This window comes from Amblyomma americanum, chromosome 5 (genome assembly GCF_052857255.1).
Source record: "Amblyomma americanum isolate KBUSLIRL-KWMA chromosome 5, ASM5285725v1, whole genome shotgun sequence".
Taxonomy (NCBI): domain Eukaryota; kingdom Metazoa; phylum Arthropoda; class Arachnida; order Ixodida; family Ixodidae; genus Amblyomma; species Amblyomma americanum.
In genome coordinates, this window is record NC_135501.1 from 105,999,342 (window position 1) to 106,021,241 (window position 21,900).

General features: G+C 45.5%; 1 protein-coding gene across 1 annotated transcript in view; it reads right to left on the bottom strand.

Annotated features, from left to right (window-relative positions):
* The window catches only part of LOC144134085 (multidrug resistance-associated protein 1-like), a 54,165-nt gene that overhangs the window by 29,485 nt on the left and 2,780 nt on the right, over window positions 1-21,900 (bottom strand). Inside the window, exons 3-9 of the mRNA XM_077667071.1 lie at window positions 20,074-20,236; window positions 17,988-18,152; window positions 15,960-16,088; window positions 11,897-12,043; window positions 7,366-7,459; window positions 3,474-3,688; window positions 2,230-2,406 (exon numbers count right to left, since the gene is read on the bottom strand). Of these exons, the coding sequence (XP_077523197.1) occupies window positions 2,230-2,406; window positions 3,474-3,688; window positions 7,366-7,459; window positions 11,897-12,043; window positions 15,960-16,088; window positions 17,988-18,152; window positions 20,074-20,236 (1,090 nt within the window). The remainder of the gene's footprint in view (window positions 1-2,229; window positions 2,407-3,473; window positions 3,689-7,365; window positions 7,460-11,896; window positions 12,044-15,959; window positions 16,089-17,987; window positions 18,153-20,073; window positions 20,237-21,900) is intronic.

The following is a 21,900-nucleotide window of genomic DNA, read 5'->3' on the forward strand; positions in this document are numbered from 1 at the left end:
CCTAAAATCATCGCGTTTCGCGGACCCCAGGCCACGACGGTCTTGAGGGTAACGAGAGGACTAACGCTTTAACTCGCGATCTTACCGAGTCTGGCAAGGGAACAGTCGTTTGCAATTGGTAGCGAGGGGCTGGAAGTGGCAGAGAATACGTGTACTTTGAACAGGTAGTGATCGGAGATCCGGGTCACGAGAGTGAAATAACCAAAACGATAACAAGGGGTAGAGTGCATTTGGCAGATTCTCTCAGATCATCAATGAGAGTTTAGTGATATTCCTAACAAGAAAAGCATATAAACGCTTTATCTTACCGGTTCGCACCTATGGGGCAGGAACGTGGAGGCTAACGAAACGGGTTCACCTTAAGATAAGGACAACGAAGCGATCTATGAAACGCAGAACGACAGGTGCAACGTTAAGATAGAAGAGGGCAGAGTCAGTGATCAAACACGGGTTAATGACATCCTAGGCGAAATTTAAGAGGAAGGAATGGGCTTGGGTAGGACATGTAATGCGCAGGCAAAGCAACCACTGGTCCTTAAGGTTAACGGACTGAATCCCCAGAGAAGATTAGCGTAGCACGGGGTGGCAGAAGGTTAGGTGGTAGGATGAGATTAGTAAGTTTACGGGCATAAGTTGGCCGCAGCTGGCACAGGACAGGGTTAATTGGAGCAATATGCCAGAGGTGCTTGTCCGACAGTGGGCGTAGTCAGGCTGACGACGATGATGACACTGGTGCGTCACCTCAGAGGAACTTATGCCTGGCGTCAAATTCAAACGAATTCTTTACAAAACTTTTCAAGATTGCACCGTGTCAGCTGTCATGGTGGTGCCAGCATGAAGCGCCACATTTGTAGACGCCGGATACATCACTCGAGCAGTGGGAGGCATAACTGACCAGCGTCACGTTGCAGAGCCAACGAGCACTCACCTAACTGGTACGCTCCTCTGTCAACGCCACAGGGGTCCTTCACTGAGGTCTCCAATTACCCTCTTAGTTAACCTGTTTTTTTGGTTATAAACTTTTTCTCCTCCTCCCAACTAGTAGGATCGATCAGATCTGGTACGGATGGCATTGACGTCACGTGCGTGTTACGAACACAATGCGAAAAGTCGAGAAGAAAGTTTTCTGACAGAAAACTTAAGAGAAACGTAAGCAAAGCGTGCTAATTCCCGCATATTTTTCATAAGACACAAGCCTCAGTGTTCTAATATTTCCGCATAAGGAACTAATTTTCCATTCATGGCCTAAGTGAGCGCTACCATACGGATAGCTACAAACGTCTCCACTCTGTTATATGTTAATGCGTAATTGCAGCATAACTGAAATGTACTCTACATAAAGGATTTCTTTTGTGTGTTTGTGAGCTGCGCTTTGTGTGTTTAATGATTTGTAATTAGTCTCCGAATAACGATAGCCTCATGGAACTGGTACGCAGGCGGGGTATAACCGTCACTAAGACCCTCTTTCGTGCTTCTTGTAGACTCTATATATAAAACTTGAACTGTTTAAAGAGCATACTTTGAAATAGTAGCCGTTATTTCTTCACTCCAGTTTTATAACTAAATTGGTTCGTCGTGTTCTTTTCGCTGCCGAAGTACGTGGAGTCTCCTGAGTGTGTTGAAGACGCACGCCTTAAAAACTTGCACAATCAACTTCGGAGATCAAAACAACCAGCACTTGAGTCCAATAATCTATTCAGAAATCGTGATGTATGTGTAGAAATCGGCACATATTGTACAAATTGGAGCTTTTTGAACATTCAAGGTGCGCGGCTCCCCATAGGCACCATTTATTGAAATTCAGTCCAAGGAATCGCCCAAAACTCTTGTGTTAAGCTGAATTGCGTAGCGTGACCAGGCCAAGGACAAGGACCGACAGAACACACACACTCACACAGACAGGCCACTTGTATCGTTTAGGTGAGCTTCGCAGCTCTGCTCAAAATTTTTGTTCCCACTCGCAGCACTGTTTTAAGGGCGCGGCCTTACGTTCACAGCTCGCTGCTTAAATGCGCAGCTCACAGAGGGCGCGTCCTCCAAGTTCACCATAATCAACTGGCCGCGGTTCCCGCTCATATTCTCATTCCGAAATTTCTAGCTAGGGACGGGGAGGTTAGACGCTTTCACTGTGGATGGTACCAAATCACATATTCTGCCTTCATAAATTTACGAATACAAGATTGCAAACGTGCGTAGCTTTTTGCAGTTGCTTCAAGAGAGCATGCTTACATTGTCTCCTATTTCAGTGTGGTCTCGAGCCGGAAAGCTGGCCAGATCCTGCAGAAGATCGCAGGCGTCTAGCACACGACTGTAACGCCCGATGTCGAACGGCTGGCCAAAGATGATGTTGTCCCGAACAGACATGTTGTAGATGCACGCACTCTGAGGCACGTATGCCATAGGACCCTGCAGAAATGAACCTTGATCAAGCAATGCCACTGACGAGGGCCTGTCCTGCAGGAACACTCGCCAATTAAGTTGCGTATTTTTAGGTTGGGAAGCGGCATTTTCCACTAGTGATATTCACGGAACATGACAGATTTTTAATATTTTGCCGTGATATCTTTACTGCACAGTCAACCAAGACAGTGCAGTAGAGAGACAGATTCGTGAAATGCTGCAGCGTACAAGCTTTGTTTTGTTGAACAGTAGAGAGACGCGTCTACGATGGTTAGGTTTTTAAAACTTTCAGATTTCCTCCAATTCGCACTTTCGCCATAACTCATACGTTTTGATATTAAAAGCTTGTGCAGTAGTTAAATCAATCTATTGCATCTTTTTCCGAAGTGCAGTGCATTGCGCTCAATGCTCTCAAGTGAATGTCTGCTCTGGAAGCCCGCTGTGACCAACACAGAGAGTGCTCTACACTTACTAGCCATATGTTTCCCGAATAAACAATATGCAATCGACAACTTTTAATCCGTGTCCGCACCGCGGCAACGCTAAAGGTCTGGTGGCTGACAGCCAAGGGCACAACAGGCTGTTCTGAAAGCGTAGCATTAAGTTAATTACCACCATGCAAAAAAAATTATAAAAGCAGTGGTTAGGGCGCTCGGCTACTAAGCCCGACTTCCCGGGATTGAACCCGGAGCTACCACTTTCGATGAAAGCGAAACGCAAACGCGCCCTTTGGCTGTACGATGTCAGTGCACGTCAAAGATCGCCAGACGATCGACATTATTCCGGAGCCCTCCAGTACGGCACCTCTTTTTCTCTTCCTTCTCTCACTAGCACCTTCCTCCCTTCTCTTATGTCATGGTTCAGGTGGCCACCGAGATGAGGCCATTTTCTTTCCTCCAAAATCAGTTTTTAATTTTCTCATGCCTGACGTTCCGCCTCCAGTGCCAATGGCGACTGTGCACCCATCTCTTAGAAATCGATATCCATCTGAACAAAACTGCGGTGGCGTTTGCTTCCACATGCGGACGGCACACCTAGCGTTCGAGCTGTTTCAACAAGTACGTCAAGCTTACTACTATTCTGCAGTGGCCACTGATTCGGTGAAGCTCCCCTTGAAGCGCCGCCAATAGCGCCGACTTCCCGCTGCCCACGGCGCCAACTACGCCAAGCAGAGAACCACGCTTCACCGTCAGGTCAACGTCTCGAAGAACCACTTCGGAGATTTCTTCTCCGGAGGGCTTTCTTGACGTCCAGGCGAATGTGCATTTCTCAAGGCAGATGAGTTCGTCTGGAGAAAGATTAAAAGGAGAATCTGAGATCAAACGAATCAGAATGCTTCATTTTTCTGCTGCCCCGAATATCTCTGTGCTAAGTGCTTTGTTTAAGTCGAACGTGTTTAGGAAAGATGCTTTTAGTAGCTAAGTCAGTCAAGGCTTGCCTGCTGGTAGTCTGTCATTTGGTATTTGTCTCCTTAAGTGGAGACGCGGCTTTCAGCGATTTTTATTTCCTTTTTTCATAAAACATTTCGAGCACATTCGAAATAATCTAATGACTGCTCTCACAAAGTTTCCATGTAATGTCGGTAAAAAACGATTTTCAATATGTATCTTTCTTTTCAATCTGCAAAAATGCTGTAAGGATACAAAAATGTCAGAGGAGGCTTCATAAACATTTATTGTGTTTGTTTCTTGCGTGTTACAGGTCGACATTTTTAAAATTAATTTTTGTTAAGCACTACTTCTGGTTTTGAATTTTTGCAATGCTGTGCGCGGTGACGCATCTAAATTTAGAATCAAGCTAGATTCAAGAAAATAATTCACAAATGGGAAAAACCAGGAGTGCTTGACGTGCACTACGGTACAAGGAGAACAACAAACGAAACAGGGTCAGAACAGATAGACTAATTGTGGAGAAATATGCTCGGCAAGGTATCTGGGCAGAAAACCATAACGGATAAGAATGCCCATCGTTCGAGCGTTCCCGTAGAATGCACAGCCGTTGCACTTCACAAAACAATTTTTAAGGCGAAAGGATTTAAGGGCCATACTCGCGGTGACGGTGTCCACTAGGCTCATCTTGGCGCAGTGCCAGCTGCTACCCTCCCCCTCACCGGCGCGCATCCTGCTCGCACCCCCAGCAGCAAGCGCATGCGCATATGCGCATAGCTACAGTGACGTCAGTCGCACCGCTTGCCTCAGTGGCAGCAGTGGCGCGCGGCGCACGCACAGCTGTGTCTAGCAACAGTATAGCAACAGGCAGTTGAGTTGACACAGTAATCAGGAAGGCTTTCGCCATGCACGCTTTAGACCCACACAGTGTCCCTGTAGCTTCTTTAAAGTACTTACCGCTCGATTTCAGGAATGAAACGACAGAACAGCATAAAAAATGCGAGGAAATTATGCACAAAAAATTCGCAAAAAGGCATTTTTATCAATTTTTAGGACTTCGAATGCAGCGCCCTCCCTTAAATAAGGACAAGCGTGAGGGCCTCACACTCAGGCAGGTATAAGAATGCATTATGGGCGCTAGAAATGACATTCATTCACTCTGCCTGTCTGATTTCAGCAACTACTTTACTGCCGTCTCATCGTAACCACATTGAATTTAGAGCGAAAGCTCCACTCCTCCCTTACAAGGCTGGACGTCTTACGGCCATGAAATTTGACCTCCAAACCATCAGGAGTGGAGGCTTGGCTCTGACGTCACGCCACCTCACTCGCCATGTCCCGCACACCTGCGCGTGTTGAGCCGACGGCGCTCGCTCGCCTCGCAACTATCTAATCACATCACTCGCTGCGTCTCCCCGCAGCTGCGCATACGTAGCCGACGGCACTCTCGCAACTGCCGGAAATGGCTTGACGGGCCGTTCACTATATAAAAGCGTGTGGCTAGTCTTACCTTCACACAAAGCCACGCATGAGCAACGCGCCGAAACCAGTGCTTTGACGATGTACCGTCGCCGTCCAAACCAAACCACTAATATGCGGTAAAGCTTAATCAATGCTAAATCATGTCTAACCATGGTTGACACAGTTTAGTGTGTCTTAAGACGTTTAGACGAGTTGAATCACAGCTAATTTTTCACTGTGCTGCAGCTATTATTTAGTTGAGCTTACTGTGTTTAGAACGCGCCACGAAGGAGTAGTAGTCCGAAAGCCGTGCAATGAACTCCTTAATATTAGACAAAGAATACACACACCCGGTGTACAATCGGCGCCACCTTAGCAGAAAAAAGCACAGGTGATCATACGAGGTGATGCGACAAATCTGCGTTAGCAGTACCTTTGGTTTCACATTTCCTGTCTACAACAGTCGCCTTCGTGTTGTGGCCTTGAACGGTATTTCACCGTCCCGTTTACATTCCGGTACTGAGTGCGCTTCTGGTGGGTGGAAGTGAGTGGACTGGTTGTGGGTAAGGCCTTCTCTAGAATGGAGGTGATTCCTTCCAGGTGGGCGACCTTCTGTATAATGTAGTTAGGTGATGGAAAAGGTGGATAGTAGTGGATGGAGGAGGGCGGAAGTTGGTGAGTGAAGTTTCTGCCGGGTAAAGGTGGGTTTTGTTGGGGTCGGTGGAGACTGGTCGAGGGAAAAGGTGGGCCGCTAGTGAACAGAGACCTTCTGGAAGATGGAGGAATTAACCAACACCAGACGGACAGATTTGGAGGAAGGGATTGTAGTGATGCTAAGATATTAAAACGTCACAAGTATGTAGTTGTGTTCTTTCAAAGTCATCATGATGAAGATGAATTTTCATGGAGCAAGGCCATCTCTGGCCAAAGAGCGTCGAAGCATTTTTCTTCTACTCAAGGTGGATCACCCATTCCTCAAGCATTTCATCCTAAAGAACCGGAGCACTAGAAAAAGCACTAGGAATTGAAGGAAAAGCTTGAATTCTTTCTGTCACCGGTGGATACCCAGCGGCACTGAGGATCAAACCCCGCATCTTCCGCATGCGAGGGGCATGCTCATACGACTAGGCCACCGCTGAGGTTTCTGTTGAAGTTTGTGGGAACTTCAAAAGTGGAACTCCTGCAATAGATGATAATTGGTTTTCCTCTAGCTATTCAGCGCAGATTATTTAGCTATATAAACGCAAAAACGCCATACCCTGCTGCTGCGTACTGGACACACCAAGCGTCATGCACGCGTGAAATGTTAGTAAAGAAAATGGGCATTTGTGGCCGCCTTCCCGCTCACAATCTTACAGCTCTATTCGACCCGAGTGTCTTGTCAATCACGCATTCAAACTGACCATTTTTTATAGCGCCCTTCCAGGTCCACGCTTTCAACTACACGCGCAGTGCTACGCGTACCTTGCGCTCAGGCTAGCGCCTACCCTCCGCCACCGCAGAGCCCTATAGTGCTCCCTGAAGCTGCATTAGCAGCCTGCAAAACCGGATGCGCACCAAAGAGAAACTCACGGGGAATTCGAGACTTAAAGTGAGGGGATACTCCACGGGCTGACAGCAGTCACAGAACAATTCAGAGCAGCCGATGGCAAAGCGGACATGCCTTTTGCAGCAGAGTTATAAGAAAATGCACCACCAGGACATGTAGACAACACCTTAATAGCTCTGACTGAAGGTTTGAAGCAGCATTAGTGTGTGTGAAACCGGAATTCAGAATTTTATCCGCCAGCTTTTTAACTACGAAGCCTGCCTTCGTTGTCCGGCGCGCTCTTTATTAAATTCGAAATCCGTGTTAGGTCGAAAAAGAATACCATTTTTAACGCGCACCCATGTATGACGCGAATCAGCTGTAACTACTCAGTGATATAGCTACAAGTTATATCTTGCGGTCAAGCAAGATTTCTGACCAGGCCGAGGCGCCGATAACAAAAATTGCTTCAAAACTATCTCGTACACTAAGCACCATGCGCTAACCACGCTTCATGGCAGTGAAACAAGAAAAAAATATAACTTGTGAAGACGCAAAAAGACGGCCGCTGTTTTCCGCTGCCCCTACCGTTCGGCTGGACCTTGTCCATTGGCGGGCCTATGGGGGCATCTCTCTCCTCTTCTGCGCACGCTGCCGAAATGCGCCTGAGTCCCAGCGAGGCCTGCAGCAGATGTGCAGAGAAGTCTCAAATATGCAGGTATAAAAGAGCCTAAAACAACCATTTTCTCATCCGTCTATTAACAAAATGTAGCAGTTCTCCACTACAGTGCTTAACGCCCTCAAGCTACACATTGGTCATGAGAGACGCCGGAATATTTTGTCAACCTGGAATAAATGAAAATAAATGAACAAAACTTAACTGAACGCGCATCTGAAGGATGGGGATAAAATGTATAGTCGAGAACTCTATTTACGCCACTGCTGTCCTGGCGCTTTCCGCCAGCTCTTGCAGGCTGTCTGTGTCCGAGCTGGATAGCATGTCCTCCCACTGGGCTTCCTCCGATAGCTCTGTTTGGGTTTTTCTGGCATGCGCATACAGCCTGGCGTTCTTAACGCGCGCTGACGTCGCACAAGACGCGTTTTTTTTTGTACAGTTAGCCTCCAAATTAAGATAGTTCCGCGCAGGCAGGATGAAACCCACAACTTGACATCAGCAGCCCAGTTCCACATGCTCTCTGCCGCCGCGGCTGGTTCTTAAGTGCAGCAATTACCCATATCCTTTAGCGGGAAGCAGAGGTGAGGAAGTGCTGTTTTATATGTATAATGAATTTTGCCTGCATCTTCTTGCGGCAGGGCGAAGAGGACCACGGTTCATGACTGAGACCGCCTTTAGATCTATTAAAATTTTCTTCATGACCCGACCCGGAAGCCATAGACAAGGGCCTTGTCAAACAAGAGAGGAGTCGCGAGACAATGGTCATTGTCTTGCATCGGTACTTACGAGGATTTATTAGGGACTATGGAGGTAGAGAACTCACAAGATAGGAATGCTACAAGCAGATAAGGGAAGGGAAATGAAATGAGGGGCTCGTTACGTAAACTGCAATATACTCTCGCGCTGTGCATTGCACATCGTCTTCTTCTTCACTACTATCGAACTAATACTGCGCTTCATGCGTTTGATTGGGCCATGTTGTGGGAGAAACATGAAACTAGAGAACCATGCATTGGCACTGACAAATTTGCTGCAGAAACGCGGCACTGGAGCATAGACCGACGGCGTACATTAGGTAAGTTGCCATTGATAATAAAAAAAGTAGAATAAGCGCATAACTGGCTCCTGGGTCAGTGGACACCTCAATCGCACTTTCAGGTATACGTGGCGGTGGTGTCCACCTACAAGAAACTGCTTTCGCACAAAATTTCCTGCTTAGGAATGCTAAACAATTTTTAATTTGTGTTGATCAATGCTACGATAAAAGTGTGAATATTTTATCGCTTAAATATAATTGATTATAAAGCAGGAGAGAAAATAACCGCATGCAGCCTATGTTATCCGAACCCACTGCTTCCGAATTTCGCGTCCGGTGCTCTACCAACTGAGCTACGGCAACGGCTGTCCAATCTGCTTTCGGCGGTAGTTATGCTTTGTGTAGCCTAGCCTTAAGAGTTTATCAGTGCCACCCTCGTTAGCTTGGGTTATGTTAAGTTATGTTAGGCGCAATATAAATGAGACTTTACAGCTGTCTCCATAGCTCAGTTGGTATCGGACGCGAAATTCGGAGGCCTTGGGTTCGGATAGCAGCGGTCGCATGTGGTTGTTTTCTCTTCTGCTATGTAATCAATATCCTTTAAGCAAGGAAGTAATTACCCCATAACTTTCCCATTCAATACCGCCCCAAATTCGAAAAAGTAAACATTCCCCTATGCTTCTTAGTCTTGGTGGTTGTTGGCTTCCTTCAAAGAATTGCTACAAGAATGCTACTATATGCAGTGGTGTAAAAATACAGCCACTTAAAACTTTCAATAAAATATACAATGCGGCGGAAAACTTAACTAATTTGTTTCCTTCATTAGACTGTAGGTGAAAATTGTTCTTTTACGCAACCTACGTGTAAAACTTCATTCGTTCTCTATCATTTGTATTTTCCAAAATTCCAAAAGTACATTTTTAGCTACCTAAACTGTATTAGCAGGTGCAATAACCCTTGCGTGAACTAAGTGAGCCGCACCCGTTTGATCTACATGATCTACATAATAAGCTACATTTTCCTTGTGCGTATATTCAAGCTACATTTTACTGAATATGGACTTAAGTCTCCAACTCCAGTGCTGTGCCAATCTCGTAGAAACTCAGACAACTGGGCGTTCAGGGTTTCTAACAAAACCCAGAAAAAGGAAAGGAAGCTTCAATTAGAGCCTGTTTTGTTGATAATTTTAATCCGCGCACAACTGTTGCGCTAATAAATTTCTCATATAAACCAGCGCCAAGAATAGCGTACAGGTGAGGACAAAAGTAAACGGAACACGGAACAGTCTCCGAATATTCTTCATATGTTGGCTAATTGAATTTCCATCAGTAGTATGTACATGCTGGTACTGGACGTTGTCGCTTTTTCAAGGACACCGTTTTTTTGTTGTGATAGCTACACTACGCCAGCCACTTCGCGAGATCAGCATGGCTGCGCGCTGAGGCATGGCACCACCGCTCCGCCAGCTGTGAGCATGCGCGGAGTGTTGTCATAGCCCGCAGCTGGTGTGCAGGCCGCGCGCCTCGCCACTGCGCCGACGGCGGAGCAGAAGCCACCCGCCTCGTCAGTTGTGCTCATGCGCGGAGTGACGTCAGAGAACGCAGCTTGTGTGACGCGCCACGCGCCTACATTACGCTAGTATTTCGAGCCTTCAGCGTGGCGGCACCGTTGCCACCGTGGTAGCTGCCGGCGGCGCGGCGCGCCAGCGAAACCGAGTGGGGGAGGAGTGGAGAGGGGGAGAGGTGGGGGGGGGAGGAGCGTGAATCCACGTCCAGGGACGAAGATGAAGAAGGAATGCCCAGCGAAACGCAGCGGCGAAAGACTGACATCGCAATTCGACTGAGCGAGTTCCACTCGGCCAGCTGTAGCTGTCGCGTCCCTCCAGGTTTAACCAGAGCTAAACCACAGCCATTTTCATTCCCAATAGGAAAGGCGTGATTGCTCATTGAACGGAATAGCATGCGCCGTTTACTTATGTCCGCACCTGTATTGACAGTGTAGGTCAAATGTTTCCAGGACACAAGGTCTGCTTTTCTTTGGTATATTCTGGCCAGATGCCGACAAAGCTATCAAGGTTGTAAGAGGTTAGAGCGCTGCTTCTTTTACGCTCTACTGATATTTAGAGCCTCCCGGGTGTTGCAACTGCCAGACTATACAGCTCAGAAGCAGACCCTGTGGCCTGGGAACTTTTGACGGACTCTGTGCATCTTCTGATGAAGTGTGCACACAACTGCGATCACAGTCGCACGTTTTAGACCCCACATACATCTCAAAGTGGTCTTCACTTCTAAAATTGCGATCTACACTACGCTGCACCTTAATATCATGCGCTTGTGAATGCACGGACATTCACACATACGGGGTAGATCTTACATAGATGGCACAAATTGAATTCGTACATTAGGAAGCAATAAATAAATAAAAAGTTGTTAATCACAATAATAGAATTGAAGTGCTCTATTGCGCGGCTAAAAATGTGGAGGTCACCAGTACGCGGCAGAACTTTTGTATTCTTTCGTTATTCAGAAATGAAGGCGTAGGTAGTAAGTTGTATCTAAATAGAGACCATTAACGAAGCAACCATCTAGTGGTCGCGCTATACTAGCAAAATACGAGCACAACTCAAGGCGTAAATAAAATGGAGGCAAGAAAAAACAACATATCATTAAGGGGAGCAAGTCACTTTGGAAAGTTGATCTTGCGGTAGGTTTCGTCCAGAAGGAGCGAGCATATGTGACTGAAATGTGCTTTTGGGGAAGCGATGGCACATTCCTTGTCGCCAGCCGCCATGAAGCATGCTAAATATTATTTATTTATTTATTTATTTATTTATTTATTTATTTATTTATTTATTTATTGTAATACCCGAGCACGACAAGTGGCACCACGGGGGGTGGGAAGGGGGGGGGGAATAACACATTATGCAAACGGAAAAAGGTAATTGCTACATAAACAATGCAACCACGAACCCAACATCATTACAGCCCAACAACAGCATTCACAGAGATGAAGAGATAAATCACATGACATAAGTAAGACTCCCTCTTCAGGGAGTCTCTACCAATTTCTTATGGACCATGAGAAAAAAGCATACTTGCACATTTCTGATTTACAGTTAGTTCTCTTCACCTTTAATGGATGGTCACGGCCTAGCGAAACAGTTTAAACCATCAACACTATTGTGCGGCCAGCAAGAACTGTAAAATTATCTGTTGGAATCTACTCTTTGCAAATTAAATTTTGGAATATTCCAAAAAAAGAAAGGTGCGCATCATAATCTCTGTGACAGAGGTGCTTTAGAAGCTTACACGCTAAGCATAACTCCCCTTCCTTCCCTTTTATAGGCTGTTTTTTGAATGCCTTCTTAATAGCCTCTCTGTGGGGCAGCTCAGTGCCGTCGGACTCACCATGAGCACCATCCTGAGGCTGGCCACGATGTTGCTGTTAATGGGATCGAGGAGTGACAGCGCGTACACGCAGGAGAAAGAGAGGCCGGCGGTGAGGCGTTGGTCGGGGTAAAAGTAAGCCAGCGTTGTGAACAGCACGGTGGACATCTGTGTACACCGAGGGAAGCATCGCTTAATTTTCCAGCATATGCGTGTGGGGGAACATTGTGACGCGTTTACAGTGTATGTGTGTCTGTGCCAAAAGCAAAAAGACACACCTATGCACCTATGAACAGCGAAGCTCTAGAAAGAATGCTACAAAAGATAACGAAGAAATCCTGCAATGGCATGGGTATAATATATTGGTTCCAGCTTAGGCAGGAAGTCTTTTTTTTTTTTAGTACGGCTAATTCATGGCAAGGGAACTGGCAGATACTGCTGAATGCCGCCGAAAATGCGGTTGAAGATGAAGGGCACTGCGAGCATCCTGAAGCACCTGCGCGGTGCCACCTTGGAATTAGACTACAGGAAACAGTAGCATTGCTCCACTGCAGTAGTGACATAAATAGGCGCCAGCCATGCAGAAAATTTACGCCTTTACCTCTTGGCAAAAAACACTCTGATATCTATGTGCACCTAGGCCATCAATGAAACCTGAGGGAAACGTCTTACCGTTCTGTCTAAGTGAAATTATAAGCCGTGAGTTTCCTGCCTCTTATGGCGCATGTTGCTCCTCTCCGCCACACACACACACACGCACGCGCACACACACACGCACGCACACACACATATACCTTACGCGATTGTTTGTGCGTTAGCTATTGTGAGAGTCCAATTAACTTTTATAGTGTCATAGTATTGAGCGCCCTGCCCCTTCCCCACAGTCTCGCGGGCTTTCTTATAAATACACCGTCCCAGCCAGCCGAACCTACGTCTTGGCACGCTTCAAAGTTTGCCGAATACGCCATCGCCGCCGGCGCTATCGCCAAAACACTAACACGCCGCGCGGTTACTGCCGCGTAACATCTTGCCGCTCTGCCAAGGTCTGCACTGAGGAACGCTTGAAGGAGTGCAAGCAATCTAAATACACTGAATTCGAAGAGTAGATTTATTGATCGAGAGGAGACGACAAGCACCCGAAGCTTTTAAGGCAGAGCGGGCCGGAACCACCAGATGCTACAAACTGCTCAAGCAGGAGACTGATGCGCGGGCTATCAGCGATCGCGTTCTTGTTGCCACTGAAGCGATGGCACATACCCACAATGGGGATTGGCCAGGGTTAGGAGCAGATCCAAACAGGAGAAAAAGTCACCCAGACTTATCTCAAGCGGCTTATAAATAAAAATTAAGGAATCTGGAAAAACGAAGAATGAATTTTGAGAGATTCTGAAGAGATTGTAATGAATTTAGTGGGAAGAAGAAGGTGAGGGTTAAAATAAATTTATTAAAACCTACTACTAAATAAATACGCTTTGAGGGAAGCGGAAAGGGAAAGAAGAGTTAACAATAAAATCCCCCGGTCCTGGTAATATAACTGGGAAGAATCTCACACATAAGATTAAGAGCACATGCTTTGATGGTTGCACCGAAGGAGAGGAGGACAGCAGCCCTAATCGAGCTATAGGAGTTTGCAAAAATACTTAATTCTCTGCCTTGCAAACCGCTGGAAGGAGAGGATGAAATAGTCTTAGGATTCAGCGTGCCCACATGACGCACATAGATTCGAAGGCGTGAACCCAGAACGGCACAATTAAAGATTGAGACGAGGAATCCAGCAGCGCAATAGTGTCATTGAAAACCTTACATCGCCTTGAAGCACATGTCGAAGCACACGTTGGACCACATGTCGAAGAAGCGCGCCTGGAGATTGGCCTTTATTTATTGTCTTCCCTACAGTGTGTGCTGCGGGCGGCGCCAATGCCGACGACACGAAACTGAGGGACCAGCTAACAAAAGCGATGAGCGATGACAGTAAAGCGCGGCAGGCGCGTCATCTTCATATTGTTGTTTACAACTTGTGCTGCGGACAGTGCGAAATTGGGGAACGAGCTAAGGGCAGCTATAGCTCTAAGTCTGTCTTTCGCCTAATTCAATCCAAATTGATGCCACTGATGAGTACGCCTCGCTTCGTAAGCACGTTAGAGCGTCCTCGCCTTCCCTGTGCGGTAAGAAGGAAGCTGGCGTAGGTGCACAAAACCCACTTTATTACTGAATTTTGATGTTTGCTTTCTTTTCTGCTCTATACGCGATAACAAATGTTTGTTGTCACCGTAGTGTACTTCTGGAGGCGGCATTTAGTGTGTACGTCTAACTTTTTTCATATTTTGTAGCTTAGAGCAGCTCCACTTGAAGTGAAAATAAAATTTCTACAATTCTAAAGTGACAATAAATCCACTGAGGCAAAAAAAAAAAAGAGTGGCGCAGAACTGATACGAAGCTGCGAATTCATGTCCAAAGTAAACCATTTGCAAACACACAAAGCACGTAACATTCTTTCAAAAGAAGGAAAACGTGTTCAAAAGAAAAGTTTCTTTGCACGTGAGCGTGTAATATGGTTGGTTAATGCACCAAGCGGTTTCTTTACACATACGATATTCACTTATATCTTAATTCTTACGCGATAGTGCCACATTTTCGAGCAATCATGAGGGGGGGGGGGGGGGGGGGGGGGCACGAGCCATTCATTTACGATATGCAGAAGGACTAGCGCATAGTTTTTTTTTTCTAGAGGGTGCTTCAATGTTCGCCAAGATTAACACTTAAACACCTTCATATGGGTCCCAAGTATGTTTACACCGCAAGGTAAAGAAATTTGCATGCGACTGACGTATTCAATTTAACGAAGCTTTTTGAATTGCGCGGCCTTTTCGCCTTTACTTTCGCGTCAGTTGCGCAAGTTTGCCCGTGTTGACAGATTATACAGCGAACCGATCATAAACAGTCCACTATAACTGAAAACACACCTTTTGTTAAAGGGAAAAGAACAGAAAACAAAAATACCAATATCGCCTCCAGAGTGTTTTCACAAGCTAAGTGCGATGAGGTCAAGACAGTCGTTTTATGCGGATCCCTGTTCAAACAAATTATTGTCACTTCTGCAGTCTCGCATGTTTTCTGTATTACTTGTATCTGAATAACACTGAACATATAAAATCTGTTAGGATTATGCGGACGGCGTGCAGAACACGCCTAAACCATACAGAAAAGTTAAGGAAAATTCAAGTATTATGATTTTTTTACGTCGTATAGACCCCACATTACAACAATTGGGTATGCCTGCACACAAAAAGATAGCTGTACAGATGTATGATATCCTGCCATTTTTCGTTTTCTAGTACAAGGTGAAATCGACTGGAAGTTCCAGTTGCATATGGAATGGAAACTTGCAATTTTCACTACGGAGAACTGCATCTGTATCGTCCCTCGGAAAAGCATCGTTCCAGTCACAGCACGTGACATCGATTCGTTTGATATCGTGGGCTGTGGATGACTCTGGGGTTGCTCACGGCAGCGAGAGGAAGCTGTGTGCCGGCACTCGGGTGCGCGTTTCCGTTTCGGGGGCGTCTCGCGTTTAACGAGAGTGCAGGGTTGAGGTGTAAAGTGCGAACGGATGGGTACTCGCAGCGTCTGCTTGTACCGCGCCTATAATAGGGCGTATGTGTTGAGAGCGGAGTGGAGTCTTACGAGGAAGCGAGTTAACCAAGCTTTGGTAAATAGCGCTGTACTCTCACAATTCACAGAACTCAGGGTAGCGGTGTGCGCGGCATATGCAGCGTGTGATGCAAGCACTGTGCAGTAAAAATCCTTGACAAACCCTCGAAACATAAAACATCGCGAATAAGCATAAAACGAAGCATACCGCTTAGCGTTGTTGCTTAGGTTAGTGCGTTAAGCAGCATAGAGTAACCATTGCGTTATTAAAACAAAAAACTTTTTCTCGACAATAAAAGTGTCTTCTGCTGCCGAGCAGAGATCAAGAAAGCAGCAAAAATCTAATTTTCTATCTTTAGCTAAGCACAACTATTGCGTGGAGTTTTCCTTTCATTGCTAACCACAAAGCAGGAGAGTAAAGAGCAACGCTTACCACCGAACTGGACGACACGAAGAGGCAGTCGAGGAAACCGTCGACGATGTTGCAAGCAAACTGCTCGTTCACTTCACGGCGCCTTAGCTCTGTGACCGAATCCACGAAGGCTTCCTCCCAGGCGTAGAACTTCACAAGGCGCACAGAAGACAATACATCTGCGATCTTCTTAAGACGAGCGTCGTGCCATTTTAGCATACGCATCTGTGGGAACGAGCAGCCAACGTTATTTTGCTTACTTTTTCTAACGTGCCCCTATGTTAGAAGAGAACCTGACCGTCGGGACGATCGGCGCCAAACGTGCTGTGGCTGACAGCATCGAGTCAGTATTCATATACATTCTACCTTTGTTTTTAGTTTCCAATTAGAGGCAACACACATACAAGATAACTAAACATGAAACAACGAAACGCATCTCCGCTTAAAGTTCAGGTTGAAGCACAGAAGCGTTGACCAAAAAAGAGTCGCTTCACTTGACTACTGGGAAAAGTGCGCTGGCAAGGTGGTAAAACGTTAGAACTTCAGTACCATATGGTGAGCCAACGTTTATACACGTCATATACCTTTGTTTTTATTTCCTAATTAGAGGCAGCCCTTATCCCACATAACTGAAAAGGGAACAACGAAGAACATCTCCAATGTATGAATATTTACGTTTAACGTCTGGCTCAAGCAAAAAATTAAAGGTGAACTACTTTGTTATTAAAATATTGGGCATTATTATTAGTTATTATTAATTAATTTGAACTCATTCGCTAGTAATTAAATATGCTATTTACAAGTAAAATAAGCTCATTGTTATTTTTATTGCCTTCAATTCGGGGGGAATTACGAGTAATTTACAAATTTATTGAATTCCTCAGAGTAATTAGCGAAATTTTAATGCTTTATTATTCATTTAATTGTCATATTTAGTAAATCGGTCATTTAGACTTTCCATTAAATCATTATTATTCATTACAAATTATTATTAAACTCTTACTGGATAACCGATAGTTAATGAGAATACGCTCGTTCTACAGCCCGTGGTGACAAACGCCACTCATGATGAACGAAATGCTATTGCATTAAAACCGTTGGGAAAAAAAGAATTGCTTCGCTTGACTACTAGGAAAAGCGACCTGGCAAAGTATAAAACCATTAGAATTTCAGTGGTAGTAGCAAAGACCTGTGTTAACGGTCAAATAATTACTTGCTGTGTTCAGAGATCATACCGACACTGCACGTCGTGCTAGTCTGAAAACTTAGCTAGTGCTTTGGATTGGTGGTTTGCTTATACGCTATGAACAGCAGCGGCAAAGCAGAGCAAACTACGTTTAATTACACACTTCAGTTTATGAGTTCCTTGTGCTGGGCCTCCTTTTGGTTTCAGGTTCTAGTGACGTTAACAAATTTTAAATTCCTTTCCAGTTCTTAGTAACGACATTCGAGTGAATTATGTCACGGCAAGAGGGACACGTCCTATTATATCACGAAAACTGTAGTTCAGCCATTTCACCTCTGCGCACAAAAAAAGGAACATGGATGGAGATAAAGGAACCACAAAGCGCTGTGGTGTCAAATTAAAAAGCTTACACATTGCTCCGAAACCTTGTTGCACTGTTCTGGCATTACGGCTCTCATACCGAAACCTTTGGCTCTGCGTTACACAGAGAATAGTTGAAGATCTGGACGTAAAGAAAGAGTAAGAGCTTGTCTGTGTGTCTGTTCTGTCCAGTGTTTGGAACGCTTTGGACACAAAATGAATGCGTACCAACCAGCCCAAATTTAAGCTTTAATCAGGAGACCGTAAAGATAGAAAATGTACTTTTTTACCGAGCTTAGCACGTACTCCTACTGATGATCCGCCTACTCACCCTCCCCTAAATTTACAGTGAAAAGCATTGTCAAATGGAAGAAAAAGAAGAGAAAGTAGAGATGGAGTGCTCTTCTTACCCAGAACGTCCTCTGCACGTTGACTGAGGGAATCAGTAGAAGGAAGGTGAATAGCTGCCAGCACACACAGCATAGTACGGGTAGTGTCCCCACCCGTCGCCAGAGGGCGTAGAGCACCATCAGCGTACACAGAAGACCTACGGCCACTTTGGGCACCCCGGCCACGGCAATGGAGAGGCGCGAGCACTCAACGGCCAGAAGAGAGGCCACGTGACTCGCCGGATACCTTGAGACCACGCACGGACTCATGCGCGTCACCTGCAGGGTGTCCACATGTTGGTGTGCCTCTTAGCTCAAGTTGGTCACGCCACGCACTTTCGTACAGTTACGCGGAGTAATTAAATCTGGCGCTGTGATTGTTTGCGGACAACGTAGATTCAGCTAAGGCGTAAGTTTGTGTCCTGATGGGCTAACAATTATCTAAATATTTCTTTGAAACAGGTCAGCGCTAAACAAGACGTACACAAGGCGAGAGAACGACGACACGACACAGATGAGCGCTACTAACAACTGCTTTTATTTTTCGCTCCAGGGTGCGTATTTAAAGGCTTGTCATATCACATCATGCGCACAACCAGGGGGCGTCAAAATTTTTCATATAAAAAAGTTATGATGTATATCTTGAGTTTTTGGAACGGCAAGGGACAAGGTGGCGCAAGCAACTCCTAAACAACCGACTACGCTTTCGTATTGCCGCGCCCTGCTACGAAGGTCGAGGTTGAGATAACCAGATCTGACAATTAAATTGCCTCTTGTTCTGCAACTTCCTTCGCGTCATCCTGGACCCCGCCAAAACATGGTCAATTTTCCGCAGCCCAGTGGACCCCTCCACCTTCAAATCCCCTACTAGCCTCACAATTCAAGAAACCACCCATCCTTCCCGTTGGACGGCCAGACTTTCCATTCAACGCGCCGTGTTTCCGCCAATAGACGGGCAGCTCTAACCCGTAATTGGATGTCCCTGTCACCACGGAAGAAGTCTGTGTCTACCCGTGCCTTCCGTCAGAACACAGATCCGGGAGCCGACTGCATCACTAAGGCATATTCTAAATCTAAGCCTCAGTCACACCGAGGCCGTTACCGCCTATCTGAACGACGAATTGTGGGTCAATGCCAGGCAGTACTCCCGTGGCGACACCTCAAAATAAAACCATTCCTAAACCGGGCAAACCTCTTTCGTTGTACTCCCTCAGACCGATTTTTCTCTTGTTGTGCTTTAAATATTGACAAGGGTTTTAAAGCTGGCACATCGCCGCAAAATAAAATCGCTCGACCAATGGGAGACTTCACCACTCAGCTCTTGTTCAAAGATCCAGTCGGAAGCCGACCGACTGGCCGAAGCCACCGCCATGAGTCAGGACCTCTTGGCCGTCCCCTAGGCGGGGTACCTAAAACACTCCCCTTTCTGTTGGAGAATAAAAGTTTTCCAATACAAAAAGCATGTTGTGTTTGAACAAGCTCTAAGAAGGCGTTATCCACACTCGATTCCAACACTAATCGACTACACCAGCCTATTCACACGCACCACTATGGGCTGCCGCCCCGGAACGCCGGCCCAGCACGCCTTCATACTTGTGGAGAAATATGTCCTCACCAAGATTCCTCGCTGTGAACTCCTCAATATAACCCCCATCCTAAAAGGGTTTTTGATAATATCTCGCATGAAGTCAATATTTCTGGACTGAGTACTCTTAATTACGGCAAACTGACAATTCTGTACGGCGAGGTTTTCCTATCTGAAGGAACCGCTCCTCCAACCACCTCCTGCTTCAACGTCCTCAGCACCCACAACAAGGGTACCCACAGGGAGCAATTATTTTCCCCTGCTGTTCATAATGGCCGTGCCTTCTCTCCTAAGCTAACTTCGACTCTCTCCTGCATCAGCCCACATATAAATCGAGCCGAAGTGAACTGGTTTAAGGGGGTTTAACGTCACAAAGCGACTCAGGCTATGAGGGACGCCTTATTGAAGGGCTACGGAAATTTCTACCACCTGGGCTTCTTTAACCTGCACTGACATCGCACAGTGCACGGGCTTCTAGAATATCACCTCCATCGAAATTCGGCCGCCAAAGCCGAGATCGAACCCGCGTCATTCGGGTCAGCAGCCGAGCGCCATAACCACTGAGCCACCACTGCGGCAGACACTTTTCGATATGTGCATACGGCTTTTGCGTACCTTGGTGAAGATTGCGCCTTGACAAAGCGACTTTGTCCGGACCGCAAGGAGGTGCGAGCGCTCCGCCTCGATGCAACCCAGCAAGAACTCTGCGGCACAGCTCGCCACAAATAGAGCAGTCAGAGGGAGAAGCTCCGAAGATGTCTCCGAGTTGAGCAGCTGCCTGGAACAAATGAATCAAAACCGTAAGAAGCGAGGCGTACGCAGGCCATTACAATGATATGGAAAAATTTGTTTCACAGTTCACTACAGGGCTTTTAAAATAAGTACACTAGCAGAAAGTACCACATTGCCACACATTAAAGATAAGATGAATGCTTTTTCCATCAGCGATTGGCTGATAAGAGGCTCAAAGCTGCAACCGCAGGTTGACTGGCCCTCGCCTCACAACACGAAAACGACAGGTGGCACTGACAGCAAAACTTATGGAAGAGAAACACCATAAACGCAAAATTTGACATGGTATGTATACAATGTCCATAGTGAAGATACTTGGAAACAAAACCTTGTGCTCTGTAGTTGAATTTAAAGAATGGAAATTTACACAATCGTAAGAAATGCTGAAGCACTATGCAGTTCTCGCGCATTAGACACGCTGTCCGAAACAGGAATACATAATAATGTTAGATGACAGTTGCATATCAGTTCATAAATTATAAAGCTCTAATTCTGGGTATGTATCGCTTGCATTTTATTTTATTGTTAGTGCCCCACACGAGTATGCAATAATTTAAATAAGAGATTCAAGCTATAATTCCACGAGCACCTAAACCATTACAAAGAAAAGCTTCATGCTTCAAAATTGTTTGGCGCAAGAGGATGTTTATGAAAGTTGACTAACTCTGTTCCCAAACTAACCGTTATGCTCACCATTTGAATGCTGACCATAAGTGTGAGCATAATTCGTCTGCTCTCAAAAGGCTGACAGGAACAATCACGGCAGTGAATTCTGATTCGGTGGGTGGCGTTCTTGACATTGTTTTTGTGCTACTTCAGCCGATCATTTACACAATGACCAGTTTGGCCAACATCGGATCCACCATCATTCGTTTAAGCAGATTGATATACTACCACTTAACTCAATAATTCAATACTCCTCTAACAGTGTATTCATACCTTAAAAGCAGTTACCCTCTACGCTCATCTGTATTCACGCTGCTATCAAGTGACTAAAAAATTATAAGAAAAAAGGACCTTTGTTTATGTTAGGGATAAACTAAGGAATATCATCGATATGCAATAAAGCAAAGCAATACCTTTCCTGCCACTTTAAAAAAATGATAAAACCAGAATAATGTCTGCGTTTTTTTTTTCTGCGTAGGGACTGTTGTATTCCGAATGAATTATTTTTATGGTGCTCTTGTTTGGTGCTTTTATGGGCATATCTTTATTGTTAAAAATGATATTTTAATTGCCACTTTAATGCAAAAGTGCAATGTATCGATATGTATGTAAATAATTTCAGTGATGCTTGTAATTTACATTCATGAGGACATAACTCCATGGATCCTAAGCTTAATTTAGCTATGAATTCAAATCCTAGTCCAGTCATGCCTCTGTAATGAATATTTGAAAATAAAAATGATATAATTAGTCAACCAATTATTACACTGCAGTAGTTAATACGCGAAAATTAACAGTACCGCATTGTACAACAGAAATCAGATTTAAAAAGTTGGCCAGTGCTTACTGTAGGATCGGTATCCTGACGAGAAGACTTGCGTAGTAGACTTGATTGGCCATTGTAGTCCACAGAATCTCGCGCCAGACAACCCGTAGAATCCAAAATAGGACTGTAGTTGGCCTTACATACCCGGAATATCTGAA